This window comes from Spinacia oleracea, chromosome 4 (assembly GCF_020520425.1).
Source record: "Spinacia oleracea cultivar Varoflay chromosome 4, BTI_SOV_V1, whole genome shotgun sequence".
Taxonomy (NCBI): Eukaryota; Viridiplantae; Streptophyta; class Magnoliopsida; order Caryophyllales; family Amaranthaceae; genus Spinacia; species Spinacia oleracea.
In genome coordinates, this window is record NC_079490.1 from 136,051,288 (window position 1) to 136,067,343 (window position 16,056).

Sequence of the window (16,056 nt, forward strand, 5' to 3'; positions counted from 1 at the left end):
TTGAGAAGATGATGCGTCATAACAAGCATGCATAATACAAAATTTTCCCCATTGGAATTTAGGTTGTCAAACGTAAACGTAATTAAAATGGATAAAAAAAAACAACTTAAGTTATTACTATGGTGCATGTATCGTGTATGTATCGAAATAAAACCATCACGAGCAAACATTTTAAATTATTTGTGGGAAATTTCGAAAGAAAAATTAATTCGGAGTATAACATAGACAAAAATAAAAGATAAATATAAAAACCCAAAAAAAAAAATGGTTAACTATATTAAAAAAATGAACCAAACCAAACTAGTTTAATTATTTTTGCCACAAAATGAAAATAGTCATCTTGGTAAATAATTTATAGATAGTTTGGAGTGATTTCCTTCAATATTGCATAAAGATCCAATAATTCCCAAAATACGTTACTTTCTAACTTAATTCCTACCATACCGTCCACATCAGCAAGGAAGAAAGAAAAGTATTTTTTTTCCGGTTCACCATTGAACCGCTATCTGAGATGACGGTTTTGTTTTAAAGCAAACCGCTATCTCATATGGCGGTTCAATGGTAGCGGTTTGCTTTAAAACAAATCCACGCGGTTTTATAGCAAAACCGCGCGATTTTATAAGGGGTTAACTGCTACCTGAAATGGGGATTCATTGAATACATAAGCCGCTATTTCAGATAGCGGTTTACCCCTTTAAACCGCTGTTTCAGATAGCGGTTTATTGTAAATTTTGTAAAAAAATATTCCAATAATAAAAAGTTGAATATCAATAAATATTAGAATTTCTTTGTTGGGGAGGTTTGTTGATTTGATTTGCCCCCCAAGTCAGCCCAAAATCTCGATTCGGCACCCATCTTCTTCTTCTTCTCATCATCAATCTTTCGTTTTCATCTGAAATTCTAAAATGAACGAGAAGGCCCACGTCACCAAGGAGCTCAACGCCAGACACCGCAAGGTCCCCTTTCTCTCTTCTATCGATTTAATTGCTTTTTTCATTTGAATTTCGATCTACAAGTTTGTTTTATTGATTACCCATGTTTAATTTTGATTTGGGTTTCCTTGATTTGATCTTGATTTTGTACTAGTGGGAATTTGTGGAAATGATGATTAATTGAAGTTCTACTTATGATTACACGATGGTTTGAATTGGAACGTTTGTGGGGTTCTCTGGGTAATTGTGTGATATTTTTGTTAGTTTGGTTGGTCTTTTTGGGGAAAATTCTAGGTTCCCATTTGAATATGGTTTGGATAATTGGATCTGGTTGTAAGCAATACCAACAATTGAGCTTTTGGGGATTATTTTTCTTAATTGATTTGATCATATCTGAAAAGTCTAGATGTTGATTGAGCAAGTAGATGTTTCCCACTTTTGCCTAGAGTGTATGTAAGCTAGTCATGGATGGTTCGCGAGACTTTGAGAGAGCATCAATAGCTGTCCCAAACCATCCTACATCGATGGGCTATTTATGTAGTTGTCTCTCATGACCCATCTACAGCTGTTTGTGTCTGAGTGGAACTGAGTTTCAAGTTATAAATTCAGTCTGAAAATGTAGCAATGCCATTACCTGAACCTTCTTGCAAGGCTTCTATAATCCACATAGGGCGACGTTGGTTGGGGGTGCGAGACATATGTATATTAGTGTATGTAATACTGTGATCAAGGTTTTTTGTTACTTTTTATAATTATCTTAGCGAAGTGTGGTTTATATACTTGATTGAAAGAGCATTAACTAGCTTGCTAATTTGCTACGAATTAGATGAAAGGTAATTACATGATGGGTTTGATTTAGTCACTGTCTTCTAGTGACTCTTTAGGGTGTGTAGAAGAACATGGACTTGCCTTTTCGACTTAGATAGGATGGCAATCGCTCTATTCCTAAATTTAGACAAGATGACCATCTCTCCAATTTCTATATCTCCGATTTTTCATAAGCCTGTCTCTATTTTCTATGTATCCATTTCCATAAACCTCTCCCCATTTTCCCTTCCAAATTTAGATAAGCTGATGATTCCTCTACTTTCTATATATCTAGCCTTCGAGAGGTTTTACACCATTGATTTGATTAACTAGTTGTGTTCCATGCTGGTGTACAGACTAATCAAATTTTAGTGTTCCAAAATTCAGCCCAACACTTGGATTATGCAGTTTATTGCAGTAGAAAAATACCAGTTACATTTTGTATTGACCTCCAGTAACTTCGTCTGGGTTCAATAGCTTTGACATGTTTCAGTGTTGGGCTGTTAGCTTGTTGAACAGTTTTATCTTGGTACCTCATGTATATAATGGGGATTTTGAATTGTGATAAATCTGTTAATGCACTATTAGGAATTTCTTAGTGAGGAAAACTAATATTCGCTTCAATTCCATAATATTTCCACATAACTAAAGAAAAAAAGTGAATTGACTATATCTCCTTTTAAAAAGTATTTCCCCTTTTCCTGTTATTTCACTCCCGCTAAATCTTTTACGCCATCCGCCTTACATTTCCAATCACTATATATCCTTTTAAAAAGTATTTCCACTTAACTAAAGAAATATAGTGAATTGACTATATATCCTTTTTAAAAGTATTTCCCCCTTTCCTGTTATCATTTCCAACCACTATGTTTCGACCTCTCATTTTTACACACTTCTTCCATCTTCTGCCTCCACTTCAGTCCATCACTTCTATGGACACCATTTCTGTGAGCCATCTTTAGCCCCTTCCCCCCCGGCCCCCTCTTACTGTTACCCTGTCCTTTATTGACACCTCGGTTTCCAGTCTTCCCTCATCAGTCATCCCCTCCAGCTTGCCATTGCACCCTCCGACCTCCATCACTGCCCCCATAAGCAGGCTAGAGCAGTGGGTGGTGGTGGTAGCAAGATTGTGCATCTAACCACCATGTGCTACAGAATGTCAATCAAGCAATCTTTGCTCACTATTTTTTGACTGCCAATCTGCCATAATGTAATAGGTTTCTGAATTTGCAGCGCAACATTTATTGTGGGCCTTGTATGTTAGACAATCAGCAATTTCAGTTCATTAGTAAATCCCTTGTGCCATCTATTGGTGCTACTGCGTTATGCATATACCGGAATTCCCTGCTTCCTAATTTGGCTGTCAGAAACATTCAGATGACTATTTCTTTTTGAAATAACATAAGTCTAGAAAGGTTTTATTTTTTTATCTAAAAAATAGTTTAAGAAAAGTATTTGGAACTTCTATGTTGCTTTTGAAGTTGTATTCTTTGAGGTTTTCAATTCACACCATGCTTCCCCAAATTATGATGCTATTGTTTCTACATATGCACTTTGCTTACCAAAAAGTTTAATTCTGTTTTGACTCTTTGGCTCCAGGATTTATCCTATCCCAAATGCTGTCATTATAATCCAAAAGCACTACTTTTTTAGTGATTTCCATCCATACCCTTGCCATTAAAGTTTCATCGTAACAACCATTGCTGCCACTACTTTCCGGCTGTATCCTTTCTTTAAGATGTAAATCATGTAATCCCTCATGGCCATGTCTGAAGTCCGTCACATGCTATCTTGGTTTGACATGGCACAGCTTTGAGGCCCAATACCCGGTACAGCTCGTCTGGATTGTTATAGGATGTTGATAGATTTGATTGACCGATGCATTTATGAAAGGGAAGATGACTAGTGCAGACTTCTGAGTGATGGTGTCATTACGGGGTTTGGTGGTAGGGGGTTTGCTTACCATGTTGGCTTTCTAACAGTAATGGTATGCAAGTGATTGGGGTGACAGTGAATGGTTCGTCAGCAGTCTAGGGTTTCCTCCTTGTGTAAGTTTTCCCTTAGCCTCCAATGAGGGAAATTCACAAGAAAAGTGGCTTTGGATAAAGGTCTTCATGTGAGAAGTTGTACTTACAGATATCCTGTATCCTTACGAGTCCTAGATACTAGAGAAGCAATAATATCAGAAAGCATTTCATAGCTAGATCCAGGTGCACAGGTTTTTGGTAGAATTGTTTGCTAAACCTTCCTTCTGCTATACAAGTGTCCTTGATAAAATGTAAAAGGGTCTCTTGGAGGTCAGTCCAAAGCTTCTTTGGACTCTAAAAGTGGTTGTTGAATTTGCTAAATAGGCTATTAAGAAATTATCTTTGTATTTGGTTTGATCTTTTCCACTTATCAGTTGTTATGCAAAAATTCTTAGTAAAGAAGGCTTATATGCTGTTGGCGCTATCTGAATTAACACTAGTTCTTTTTTTCCTCTCTATGTACAGGTTTTGGAAGGGCTTCTTAAGTTTCCAGAGAACAGGGAATGTGCTGACTGCAAAACGAAGTAGGTCCCCTGGAAACACAAGGCCTATTTGTGTTAATGTTGAGCTTATTTGCTTCCTAGCATTTCTCTTGATGCAGAGACAATAATGCTTAATCCTTCTGATGACACGAGTCTTTTCATATTCATCTTTATGTTTATCTGAACCACTAACCAAAATATGGCTGACTCACAGAGGTCCAAGATGGGCAAGTGTGAATTTGGGCATCTTTATATGCATGCAGTGTTCTGGAATCCACAGAAGTCTTGGGGTGCATATCTCGAAGGTATGTCCTAGTATTCATTGTAGATGGCTCTGTAAACATGGTGTATCTATTTGTTGTTATTGCCAAAGCTGTTGTTGTCTTCTTGCCCATCAAATATTAATACGTGTGGTGATAGTATGCTTTTACTGATTTTATGGTTAAGATTTTTATTTTATTTTTTCAAGATAGATAAGGCCTTGTTAATGTTAAGACAAAACGAACATTTGATGGATGGAATTTTTATTTATTTGTGTAGTAGTTGTTTCTATTCTTTTCTTGAGGCATTCCTTTTACTTTCCAGTAGAGTGCCTTGGATTACAAAAGGCACTTAGATATAATGATTTTGGAATTGTGGTTTGGAATAATACTGGTTGACTTGTTTGAAAAATTGTATTGAATGGTAGAACAATTGTCAACTCGACTTGGTTTTCTCAGTTGACTATCCTACATTCCTACCAAGTGAGTCGTACTCAATGTCATGAATGCATTTTTTGTTTGGGGCTTCTCATAGTCCTCATTTGCTCAATATTATCTCCAAGTGTTACTGCTGAGATGCATAAGTTCACCAGTCTTGGTCGAATGGTGGGTGCTCATTTTGGCTCTCAATTTTGTAACAACATCCCAGCTCGTTGTGTTTTCTTTATTAGCACGAGTGACATCATAAAGCTGGGCAGTGTCAGAATCATCATCCTTTCACTTACTAGTAATCCCAAGAAGTAGAACAGATGGAGTGTATTTTGGATCTAATATTAGATTATATTGACAGTTTCTAATACTTTTCATACTGTTGACGTACAATGATGGCGCTTGGGCACTTGTTCTTCCATTGTCTAGTGAGTCAGGGCACCTCTTTTTCAAGGAAGAAGTGGGGATTTGACTTTCTCTATGGAGTAGGGTATGCTTAAAGGGAGTTGATCATAAATTATCAACGAGCCTTACATTGATATGCTTTTCTTGGGTCGATAACCGAACAGTTGATTGGGATGGATGATTCATTAGCAATATGTCTACACTAGGTCAAAATCCAGCTCAACCCAACAATTCACTCATCCATTGTGGATGAAGGTACTTGCCCTCATCGTGTATTCAGGGACGGAGGGAGTAGAATTTAATTTCTACCGAATTAGGGTTGTGTATATAAGTGTTTGCTTCAATTGGGTTAGTGCATTGTCCTTCACAGCTTTTAATCACTCTTACTCTTCTTACTCTTGAAGAACTTAGTCAAATGACTCATAGAACTATCTCCAGTTCACCTGGCCCCTCTCTTTGGTTATGAACTGATTGACCCGTAATTTCTGTGTTTTAATCTGGAAGTGAAACTTTTAGTTTCCTGCCTTTTCTGAATTGTTGTAGATGATTTTTATTTGCCGGGGCACTTTTAGGCTTTTTATGGCCACCTTAGGTGTCCACACTCCACAGTCAAATTCTGGTGTTATAGGAGACCTTCTTGCTGTATTACCTTTAGTCTTTTACACAGACTTAAGTGAAAAATTATGTATTTCCCTCAAAAAAGAAGTAATAAATATTATTTGTATAAAAATTTACTCCCTCTATTCAGAATTATAGTCTTGTATCTACTTTTGGATATCAAAGGAAAAATGGTCACTTTCTAGTTTAGAAATGAATTTTAGATGTAGCACCAGAATGCCCCTGATTTACTTATGCCTTTCAAATGGGGAAGAAGCCTCAAGGAAAGGAACTTTTTTGTCAAAAACTCACAAGAATAACATCTTTTCCACCAGACAGTCTACCAATTGGTGTTTACATCTTAGCTAAGGTATTTGTAAAAAACGAACTAACAGGATCTAGTGCCAGATGTGTTTCATTATCTATTACCGCCTGGTAGTGTCAGGGACATATCATCATCCAGAGCGTGCAAATTAAATCAACTATAAAAGTGCAGAAGTATTTAGAAACTAGAGGGAGAGAAAAAAAAGAATTGCCTCTTAATTAAAGCTCTATGGTATTTTGGCCAAATATGTGTAAATTTGAGATGGTAGGTTAGGACTTAGGACTATGTGATTATTGATTCTGGACAGAGCGAGCTCTTATTTAATTAAAGGGGGTTGTTATTTGACGCCCTACTAATACAAAAAACGCTCTATTTTACACATCTCTTTCCTGTTTTACCCTTACCCATTTACCGTACTTTTTTACATTTTTTTCTTATCTGGACTATATTCTTTTACCATATCTCAGACTCCAACCCTTCCATACAACCCACCACTACTTCACCGGAGCACCACCATGGTTCATAGAGTCCCACCTGTAGTCCGACGAAGTTATGTGCCTTTCACATATTTTTTTCGACCTCCTTCCTCCGGTAAACTGTTCTTCACTCATCTACAACCCCATTACAGTAAGTTATCCCTTTCTCTCTCTTGGGCATGCTTGATTCTTCATAATTTCAGTTTAAACTTCTTTAATCTCATCATCCACAATCCCTACCATATGTAAGAGAACAACCACAATGCCAACCCCTTTTACCCCAAAAACACTTACTCGTCGGATATAAGCAGGTGACTTACATGGATGAAGATGAAGGTCGTACAACAACAATTGCGCCGGAGTAATGTTCAATTGTGAAATTTTGTATGTTTTCGAAAAATAGGGCGAGACCACATCTAAGTGAGTGTAGCCCATGGGGTAGAGTGAATTTATCTTAGTCTTCCCCATAGGCTAGATTGAATTTGACTTGGTGCATATGACGGGAAGGACTCGCATAGAATGAGTGCAATCCATAGGTAAGACTGGATTTCGCCTAGGGCATATCAGGGGCATCTTGAATCTAACCAAAAACAAGCTAGTGCCTACAACAAACTGTCAAACTCACTCGAACACAGTTCTTCACCATTGCTAATATTCCGGCTTTGACAGCCACAATATTCCAGCGCCAGAACCATAAATTCGGGCTTTGACAACCACAATATTCCAGCGCCTACTACGAAGATTTGATTCCTCCCTAACACTCACGAAAGGACCCTTCTAAATATCCAATCTCACAATTTCAGGATCTATATTGAATTGAAATACAAAAAACCAAAACCAAAACAAAAACAAAAATAAACTTTTGAAGAGGAGGGGACGGGACGTCGGCGGCTTGATGGGTAGCGTTGGGCTGGAGAGGTGGCCGACGGTGGTGGCAACAACCGGATTATTCCTTAATCGACGGGAAACTGCTTCAATAAAATATATGACAGTGTTTTTGAGATCTTAATTTGAAGAGGAGAGAACATGAGCAATGAACTGGGAGCTTTGAAAGGCAGCGAAGATGGTAGACGGCCGACAAAACGGTGGTGCCGGAGTGTGATTAAGGTGAAGAGGGAGAGTGAAATGAGAAGAAAAAAAACTCAAAGTGAAGAGAGAGATTCAGTAAAAAGATGAAGGAGAGGTAATTGAGAAATAGTTTAGTAAGGGTATAATGGGAAGTTTAATATAAACTAGGGCGTTCTTGTTTAATCTTAGGGCGTTAAATAACAATTGACTAATTAAATCAAACAACATGGGTTTTAAGCCTTTTGGACTGCAGCCTGAAAAAGTTGCTATTAGTTATAGTTGTACATTCAGAGGCCAAATGGGATTGCTAATGTTATTATTGAAATAGTGTAAATTGATATGAGAAGTAGAATCCCCTTATTATTGCATTATAAGATAAGACAAGGCTTCATAATGCAAGGGAGGATGTGCATTCAGTTTGGAGCATTTTTTGGTGAACTAAGCCATAAGCCAGTTTTAGAATGCAAGAGGGAGTCTGTGTTACTTAGATTTATTATGATATCACTTTTATTCGAAATCTATAGTTATCAATTGAAAAGAAAAATAAGAGGAATCTAGACATGAGTATTTAGTTGGGCACTGACATACTAGAATGTTCAAGATTATGGTATTATTTGTTTTCTGGTTGAAGGGCTTCACCGCTTGAATATGTGGCCAATGAAAACAGTCAACACACAAAAGGAATTAAGGAAGTAACCAGAAGCATTTGTTGAAAAATGTTTGAGTTTAGCGCTGACATTATTAGAAGCATATTAGCCAAAGTTGATCATGTATATATAGGGACTTAGATGTTTCATGTGCGAGTCACATGTGAAGTGTTATGCTATAGGTGGGCTGGGGACTGTGGGCTGGGGACTCAAACATTTGAGTAATAAGTGAGTGTAAGAAGGTCTGTATATGTGTAAGTGAGAGTTGTGTGCTAAGTACAAAGATCTCTAGTGAGAGCTCTAAAGAATTGAAGTGTTTGTGTCTTATGATTATATTTGGCCTACTAGAAATCAACAACTTTTTCATCTGTCTTTTGGAGATTGTCAGCGAGGCCTAAAGCCAGAAGCCTTGAACTGGATTTTCTGACAACTCCTTAAAGTCAATCATTTGTTGAAATTCTAGTATGCTGTCAATCAGGCTCCTAAACTTTTCCATGTTAAGGTTTTCTCATTCTTCCCTGGCTATGGTTGTACAATGAAATGCTCTTGTTTCGTTCCATGAATCTCTTTATGGTCCCATTTTGGCCTGTCCTTAGCTTGTGCACGATAGACATTTACTGAAAGGGACATTGTCATTTATATGAACATTTTGCAGGTGAGATCAGCCACGCTTGACACATGGCTTCCGGAGCAGATTGCATTCATTCAGTGTAAGTGTTCATTGTACTTTGGAAGTTGAACACTTTCTTGTGGCCTTTTGCTTCACTCGAATTATTCTATTGCATCTCTGTCCTTGTGTATACAGCCATGGGAAACGAAAGAGCTAACAGTTTTTGGGAAGCGGAGTTGCCTCCGAATTATGATCGAGTTGGAATTGAGAACTTTATCCGCGCAAAGTATGTAGTGTGATTCCCATGAAACTGAGTTATGCTTGGTGTGATGCCTTTTGCTTTCCTTTGGATCTTCATATTCAGGGTTAAATTCATTGGCTATTGCAATGTTCAGGTATGAAGAAAAGAGGTGGGTTCCAAAAGATGGGAGTCAATTGTCACCGAGCAGTGGAGGGGAAGAATACCTGTCGACACATCAATCAAGAGTGGAGGAGAGGAACGGGCATGTATATGTTAATAAACCTGTAAAAGTGACCGAGGAGAGAAAAAGCACTCTTGCGTCTAGTGCTAGGGAGACTAGATCAGCGGGCAGAATTAGCATTCCATCCCCTCCAAAAGGAGCCGAGCAGGTAAGAATGTTCCTGCAGATTGAACGTCACATGTTTTATGAGCTGGTCCTCTTTCAATTAGGGTGTTTTGCTTCATATACATTTGTTTTGTAGAATGATTTTTTTTTTTTTAAAAAAGCTCCTCTCTGCTAGTTTTTACCTTATCTTAATCTTGATATACTTTGTACATAGCAGCTGGATGACAGTTTTTATTTGAATAATTCTTGAAATTCATTTCCTCTAAATTCATTTGAATAATTCCCTTGATTCTTGAATTTATATATTTGAGCTTCATGTTGTAGTTTTGCATGTAAATGATTATATCTGGAAGTTCATTGTTTATGAGTTTTTCTCTTGAGAGAATTGCCTTCATTTTGTCAGATTTGCAGAAGCAACATTGTTTTTCGGCATGGAAGTATTTCCTGTTGTTCAATCTTTTCTTAAGGGTCAGAACCTTTAGTGTGAAAGGATTTCTTTCTATTTTATTAGCAGTGAACCTCTTATGAAACGTGTGCTGACACTCTGGTCTTTCTAGCGGGAAGAAGTATATGGACATTGAGTTTATTTCTTTTTAGGTACCTTCCTCTTTGGATCACTACCCGATATATTAGGGCTCGTTCGTTTTCACTGTCAGTTTTTGGTTTAATGATTTTGAGAGTCATACAATTTAGTTTGAAGCATGAACTAGAAAACAGTTATACCTATATAAATCATATTGGTTTGGAAAACTGACAACAATTGGAAACTACTTTTTGTGATTTCCATAGTTTTTGTTTTTAAATTTCTGAAAACAGAGAAATAATATAAAAAAAAGCGAGGTGCCTTAGTTACGCTTGTTTTGATATGCATTTTACGTCTGGTACTTGTTTTAAGTTCTGTTGCCTTCCCTCTCCTTTTGTAGTTTCAGATGAACTGCAAGAAATTGTGTGCCTAGGAATAAATCTTACCCGAAATGGTGGGCAACTTCATTCTATTAAGCATCATTTTGTTGCTTCATAAATGTCCTCCAAGAGACCAACATAGACAAAAGAGTTTTCTTTGATGCTGAAAGGACTGGATGACTTGGGAACAGTGTGCTCAGCATTTGTGTCCTGTCTTTGGTTGTCTCTCATTGGATATTGGCTTGTTGTGACAAATATGTGGGCGTTATAGGTTTTTTCTAATCTTTTTTGCTTAAAAAAGTTATAGACTAACTCCTTGCTACTATAGGGCTTTATAAAATTTTAGGTTGAATTTTATGTCTATTTTGACAGTACATGAGATCTGATTCTAGGGCTGGTGTTCAAAATGTTGGTTGCTGTTGTTGGACATGACTATTGAGTGGAATTCCCTTTCTGATGGGGAGACATATGTAAGGATAGAAGAAAAACAAATACAAATATTAAAATATATATAGGCTGGAAGCATGATTAGGATATAAAGTATTAAGCATTGAAGATCCCTGTCGCTAGACTATGAAATGCAACAAATTCCTTAAATTGATGTTCGTATGTGAAACTCACTGCACAAAGTTAAAATTGTTACATTTGCGTATGTTAATTTCTCAATATTTTAATTATGTTGCTTTACTTCGATTGCGATTTATTCTTTCTATTTATATCAATGGACTGAAAGTAAATTCCAATTTATCTTCCACTCTGCACTATTTATCCAGTGACTTCTCTGCTCATTTCATCGGATCTTGTATGGTTTTCTAACAGACTACTCCCGTTCGCCAGCCTCAACATGAGATCCAGAAACCTGAAGCAACTGTTCAAGAATCAGAAGTGGCTAAGCAGGCGGCTAGTACTTCTTCAGCTGCCCCTCCTCCTAAAGTTGATTTTGCTACTGATCTTTTCAACATGCTTTCGATGGATGATTCTAGTGAAAGTCCTACTGAAAATGCCAATAATGATGATAATGCATGGGCAGGATTCCAGTGTATGTACAAAGTTTGCCTTTTGTGCCCCTGTGTGCTTTTGATGATTTGGTTGATGGATCTGTGTAAGGCAACACTTTATTTTTGAAAAAGCTCTAATTCTAATGTCTGCAGCTGCTGGACAAGCGTCGACTTCTGAGAAAGCTGAAGCAAAGAAGGATGTTGACAGTGACAAGAGATCTACTTCTGGAATTGAAGATCTATTTGGTGATTCTCCTGCATCTACAGCTTCAATTATGCAGCAGCCACAGAAAGATTTGAAATCAGATATTATGAGTCTTTTTGAGAAGGTTTGCACCTTATCACTTGCTAACATCTGTTCATTTGCCCGCTGATATTTTTTTCCCTTGTGCTTGACAGTATATCTCACTTTCTATATTTTTATTTTTCGTCATACAGTTAGCATGGTTAATTTAGGATCTCTCTATAGTATGCAGAAGATTTAGCTTCTGTTTTTAATTTAATTTAGATTCTTATACCATTGTATTTGGTTCAGTTTGGAGATGAGTTTTTTCCTTTTATTTGATACCTGGAGTGTAGGTATGAGCCAAGCCAACCTCCCCCCTTAGGTTTCTAAACCCCATACCTTGGGGGTTTGAGGTATGGGTTTGAAACTCTTAAACAACCAAACACATGTGGGTTTAGATCATTCTAAATCCATTATCTCATACCTAGAATCCGCGAACCAAAGATCACCTTAGAGAGTTGTCACCATATACAAAAGGAGGCTAAGTACAAAAAAGTGAGCCCTCCAGCTGTCATGAAGTATTTATCTACAAAGTTTAGAAATGCAAGTATCACTCGGAGGCTAAATATGCCCCCATCTATACAAAAGCCTCAAAAAAAGGATCTTGAATATTGGTCATACCCTCTAGCTAATCTTTCTTCATCCTTCTTTCGTGAGTTATAAGAATATCTTTCACAAAGGCTGGACCCAGCATAACCCAAACAAGGCCCTAAGTCTCAAAGCGAAAGAACCCAAGAACAGAAGAGCACAGATTTAGCTTTTATAGGATAGTTTACGGAATGACGGGTGATGAACCCAAGTAACCACATCAGAAGTAGGTTACTGTTTAGCTTCGGAGATTTAGGATTTTGATCTCTTAGTGATGTTCAACTATTCATGATTCCCTTGCTTCTCATTGTCATTTTTCTTGGAGTGGTGTGGTATTCATATTTATCCTTTTTGTCCGTTGGTAAATGATTTCACATGGATGAGTTTTCCCACTTCCCCTGGGGCCTGTTTTTACTGGATCCACTATGGCTTGTTATTAACTCTGCCGTGGAGATTATGGACAACCATTATAGTTGTGTATGAATGGAGATTGCCTTGTTTGTTCCATCCTTGTCCGGTTCAAAATTGTTAGTTGCTCATGTTTTGGATCTTCATCTTCCACGATGTGATTGGGCTGTGCTGCTTGCTTTTGCATATTCAAATTTAGAATCGTGCTGTATTAGTATTTTATGCCTTCTTCTTCGTGTACTCTTGGCTGGGCTCTTTCTTAGCAGCTAGTCAGTGTAGCTACTCATACATTTCTGATACTCCAACATATTTTTTTGTCGTAAGTTGATGCTCCAATTTAACAACCTCAATATATTGTCATGCAGTCCAACATGGTATCACCATTTGCTGCTCATCAACAGCAACTTGCTATGTTGGCACAGCAACAGAATCTTCTTATGGCTGCAGCTGCTCAAGCAGCTAATGGGGCTTCAAAATCACCTGCCAATATGCAACAACCCGGATTAAATGGCTCCAATTTGCCGACTCAAAACTGGACAGGTCTTGGGTATCAAATTCCTGGATTAACTATGCCATTAGCGGGGCAGAATGAACTGCCAAAATTAGTTCAGGTGAAGATTCCTTGTACACTCAGGAGCTTTTAATGCTTCATTTTTACAGAGGACTTAACAGTTCATTATTTTTTTTAAGCAGGTTGGAAACTCTCCAATGCACCCAGCAGGGAATCCTCCCTCTTTCCCAGCAATGGGGTAAGTATAAAGAGCTGATTAGCTTGTTGTCTATCATTCAATGCTCAACTGAGTTTAGAACAGAGTAAATAAAGAGTAATACTTAAGATAAAGAAAAGGGAACCAAAATTTGTTCTTTGGGCCTCTAGCAGAGTTAGGTGAACAAAGCCTTTACTCAAATCTCTGAAATTAAAGGTTGAAGTGTTGAACTCTCTCTGAAAAGTAGTGCACGATTCACTGTTTAAGATTTTGTGGAAGGACTCTTATTATCTTAAGTGGCGAGTTGAGAGCATTTCCAAACTGCATAGCAGATATTACTAGGCAACAAATTTAACTCTTGAACTCTACGTTCTTGCCCGATCGCTACACAAAACTTAGCGTTTCCATGGTCTTTGTGACGGTGATTGAGACAAAGGATACCTAGCTTGACTCAGCCAACTTCTGTTCCCACAATTTCAATGTTCAAACTCCTTTTTCACAAGCTTTTTTTTCTTGATTCCTTGTAACTCTTCGGCTCAGTAAAAATTGAAGTGTTAGCTCACTTCAGATAATCCTGACAGGCTGACTCCGGAATGAATATTTTCATCCAAAAGAGGAAAATATAGAGAAATTGCATGCAACTACTCTTGTATACACTCTTCATTCCGTAATGTAGGACGCTTAAGGTTTAAATGCATAGGTTGAGATTTTAGATTCAGAAATATATAAGATCAATTAGCTGTTTACCCTTGCATTACGTGGTGTTGACTAGAGAAGATACTGGTAAAATTGAGACATAAGTTTAACTTTCTGTATCATCATGTAACAAAAAAGAAATTACTTTCCTTGTATTCTGAAACAGAGGGATTATGTTTTAAGGAAAGGGTCGTGTGTTTATACTTTCTATACTCACCAATTGTTTTAATATACATGAAAAGGTATGTAGTTCTCTAATGGCAGAGCCCAGCTTGGCGAATCTTTGTCTATCTATTTTGGGAGATTGTTCCAGAGTCTATATAATATATTAATATCCATGCTGAACTTTTTATTTGTGTGTTAAACATATGTATGCACGAAACGTAAAGAGTTATTGGACAACCCAGACCCCGGCTGTACCAAAAATTACATGACTGGATATTATCTTGACTACTCAACCCGTACGTTTATATGGCAAATATAACCTGTTAATGACCCTAACGCAGTTGACCTGAACCAAACCTGATCCGGACAAAGGGGACTTGAATGTTTGAGTGTTCACAATATGAAGAAAGATGGATTATATTATCTATTCTTTCATAATTTTTGTTTTCTAATGCCTTTTGTTGGATGCAGTTTCTACCCTATGGGTCAAGCTATGCCTGTGAATGGTGCAGCTGGTGTTGAAACAAGTAAAAGTTCAGCAGTTTCTACAGGGAGTTTAACACAAAAGACAAACGATTACGACTTTTCGGCACTAACCCAAGGGTTGTTTTCAAAGCGATGAGTAAAATACCCTTGGAACAAGTTTGTGTTTGAAGTCGTCCTAATTAGGACCAGAAGAAGTTACTGGGAGATGCAAGCTTGAGAGCATTTCCTCCATTTGTTGGTGTAAAAACTATACGTAGGGAAGTTTTCAACTGTTTGTTGTATGATTTGTGCTTGAAATGTAATTTTATTTTTTGAGGGGGGGGGATCAATAAAGACGAGTTTTGACAGACCAAATTTCATTTGTACCTTATAATACAAGAGGTGATTCTGATTCTTTTACCTTATTTATCGTTCAATTTCATACTTCCATTGGATTGCATTTCGTTTAGTAATTCTTTAACATGTACGTTATTTGTGTACTGCCGTCCTTGAGTAAAACCGTAGTACACACGTAATGAACTAGTGATCCATAGCATTACTCGAATAGCCACCGTCCACCACTGTGTAAGTCTCTGGTAGTTAAAATTTCAGTACGTAATTCAGTTGGTGTTGCAACTAAGTACAGGAATGAGGATATCATTACAAGTGATAAAGACTGCTAACAACATTACTTAGGCATTTTAGCTATACAAGGTATCTCTAATAACCACACAATCATCACTTCCACAAATTTTCGTATGGTTACATCACAATCAGCTTTCTTGACTATTAATCCCAGACGGAGTAAGTACTCCGTACTTCTATTAGGATAGCACATTTTATTTTTTAGTTTTTTAGATAGGAAGAATAATACATTAGGAATCCCTCCGCACGAGTGTTACTCTTAAGTAATTACTGCCCAAAATGGAAAGTAACTGGAGACTATTACAAACTTTAATACACATTGTGTTGCTAATTAAGTGGCCAACACTTGTGCTTGATGCTTGATTAGCTTCTCGATAGATGTGTTTTATTTCCCAATTTTCATGAAATACTCCAAATTTCTTTTACTAAGTTAATAATCTTTAGATTGTCACTTTCAATAGTTAGATTCTTGATGTTGAGGCGAAAATACATTTAGGATAGCACATGAGAGTGATACTATCCAAAAGTAAAGTAGGTGAAGGG

The 16,056-nt window shown here is 37.3% G+C and overlaps 1 protein-coding gene across 4 annotated transcripts; it reads left to right on the forward strand.

Annotated features, from left to right (window-relative positions):
* Positions 1–784: 784 nt before the first annotated feature.
* Positions 785–15,328, forward strand: LOC110793058 (ADP-ribosylation factor GTPase-activating protein AGD5). 4 transcript variants are annotated; one of them, XM_021997895.2, is made up of 11 exons: positions 785–956; positions 4,232–4,290; positions 4,463–4,553; positions 9,111–9,165; positions 9,261–9,351; positions 9,461–9,695; positions 11,375–11,594; positions 11,707–11,882; positions 13,201–13,446; positions 13,529–13,584; positions 14,875–15,328. In XM_021997895.2, the coding sequence occupies exons 1-11, from the start codon at positions 906–908 to the stop codon at positions 15,023–15,025; spliced, it is 1,431 nt and encodes a 476-aa protein (XP_021853587.1). In that variant the 5' UTR covers positions 785–905; the 3' UTR covers positions 15,026–15,328. The 4 variants fall into 4 exon arrangements, with proteins under 4 accessions (XP_021853587.1, XP_056682317.1, XP_056682318.1 ...); XM_056826339.1 differs by having other exon boundaries at positions 797–956; positions 13,526–13,584; XM_056826340.1 differs by having other exon boundaries at positions 797–956; positions 11,393–11,594; positions 13,526–13,584.
* Positions 15,329–16,056: the final 728 nt, after the last annotated feature.